The 1334-nt window shown below is 50.5% G+C and overlaps 1 protein-coding gene across 1 annotated transcript in view; it reads left to right on the forward strand.

Annotated features, from left to right (window-relative positions):
* LOC106814960 (6-phosphofructo-2-kinase/fructose-2,6-bisphosphatase-like) overlaps nucleotides 1–1334 on the forward strand; it is a 47148-nt gene that overhangs the window by 23426 nt on the left and 22388 nt on the right. Inside the window, exon 6 of the mRNA XM_014819356.1 lies at nucleotides 1060–1194. Coding sequence (XP_014674842.1) covers nucleotides 1060–1194 — 135 coding nt within the window. The remainder of the gene's footprint in view (nucleotides 1–1059; nucleotides 1195–1334) is intronic.

The following is a 1334-nucleotide window of genomic DNA, read 5'->3' on the forward strand; positions in this document are numbered from 1 at the left end:
TTACGCTCGGCGGCCCCTGGTGGTCGAATCAGACATTAATTTACGCTCGGCTGCCCCTGGTGGTCGAATCAGACATTAATTTACGCTCGGCGGCCCCTGGTGGTCGAATCAGACATTAATTTACGCTCGGCTGCCCCTGGTGGTCGAATCGGACATTGAGGTACGCGCGGCAAGCCTTGCTGGTCGAATACAACTTCGAGGTACGCGCGACGACCCCTGGTGGTCGACTCAAACATCAGTTTACGCTTGGCGACCTCCGATCTAGCTTCGAGGTATGCGCGGCGACCCCTGGTGGTCGACTCAAACAAGACTCATGCATTATACATGCCCCCAATCCATGCCTACCCTTGATCTATGTGCCTGGTAGCTCTACCAGTATATCCCCCTCGTTCCCACTACAGGGGTCTCCCCTGTACTGCCACGTAGCAGGAGCGAATAGCCTACACTGGTAGATCTATGTCGATTGTAGCTCAACCAGTATAGCTCATTCACTACCTGTAGTCCCTACACTAGTTTCCACACTGGTACTATGTCCGGGGCGACTAGATACGTCACCGGTGTTCTGTACACAACAATGAAGACGTCTTGTCTGATTTGGTCGGCGATTTGATCCCGTAAACCTGCTAAGTGGTGCGTGTTAGCAGCAGCTGTCCAGGAGGGGGGGGGTCGATGGGCGGACCCATCGCTCGTACGTTCGTCACGTGTCTTACATGTTATCCACGCGCGATCTCTCTCGTCGCGTCTCACTCATCTATACGCCGTCGTACGCGGTTGTCGTGACCTTGACCACTCTATACATACTATAATATATATATATATATATATATATATATATATAAATGTATATATATATATATATCAATACATATCATATATCATACATATCAAGAGCTATGAATGATTATCAATAATAATGAAGTGGTATTATTAGCTGTTGAGAAATATGTATTTAATGTATATATATATACATATTTCTAATGCACACCGTATCGCCGGCGGGAGCACTCGCCGCCGCAGTCGCCATGACAACCGTTAATCTCTGTGTCTCCGCGCGTGCAGATCTTTGATGCTACGAACACGACGCGGGAGCGGCGGCAGATGATCAGCGACGTGGTGCAGGAGCAGCTCGGCTATCGTCTGCTGTTCGTCGAGAGCGTCTGTGACGACCCCCTGGTGATCGAATCCAACATCAAGGTACGTGCGGCGACCCCTGGTGATCGAATCCAACATGAATTTACGCTCGGCGGCCCCTGATGGTCGAATCAGACATGAATTTACGCTCGGCGGCCCCTGGTGGTCGAATCAGACATTAATTTACGCTCGGCGGCCCCTGG

The sequence above is a fragment of the Priapulus caudatus genome, unplaced genomic scaffold (assembly GCF_000485595.1).
Source record: "Priapulus caudatus unplaced genomic scaffold, Priapulus_caudatus-5.0.1 Scaffold1013, whole genome shotgun sequence".
NCBI classification, from domain to species: Eukaryota; Metazoa; Priapulida; class Priapulimorpha; order Priapulimorphida; family Priapulidae; genus Priapulus; species Priapulus caudatus.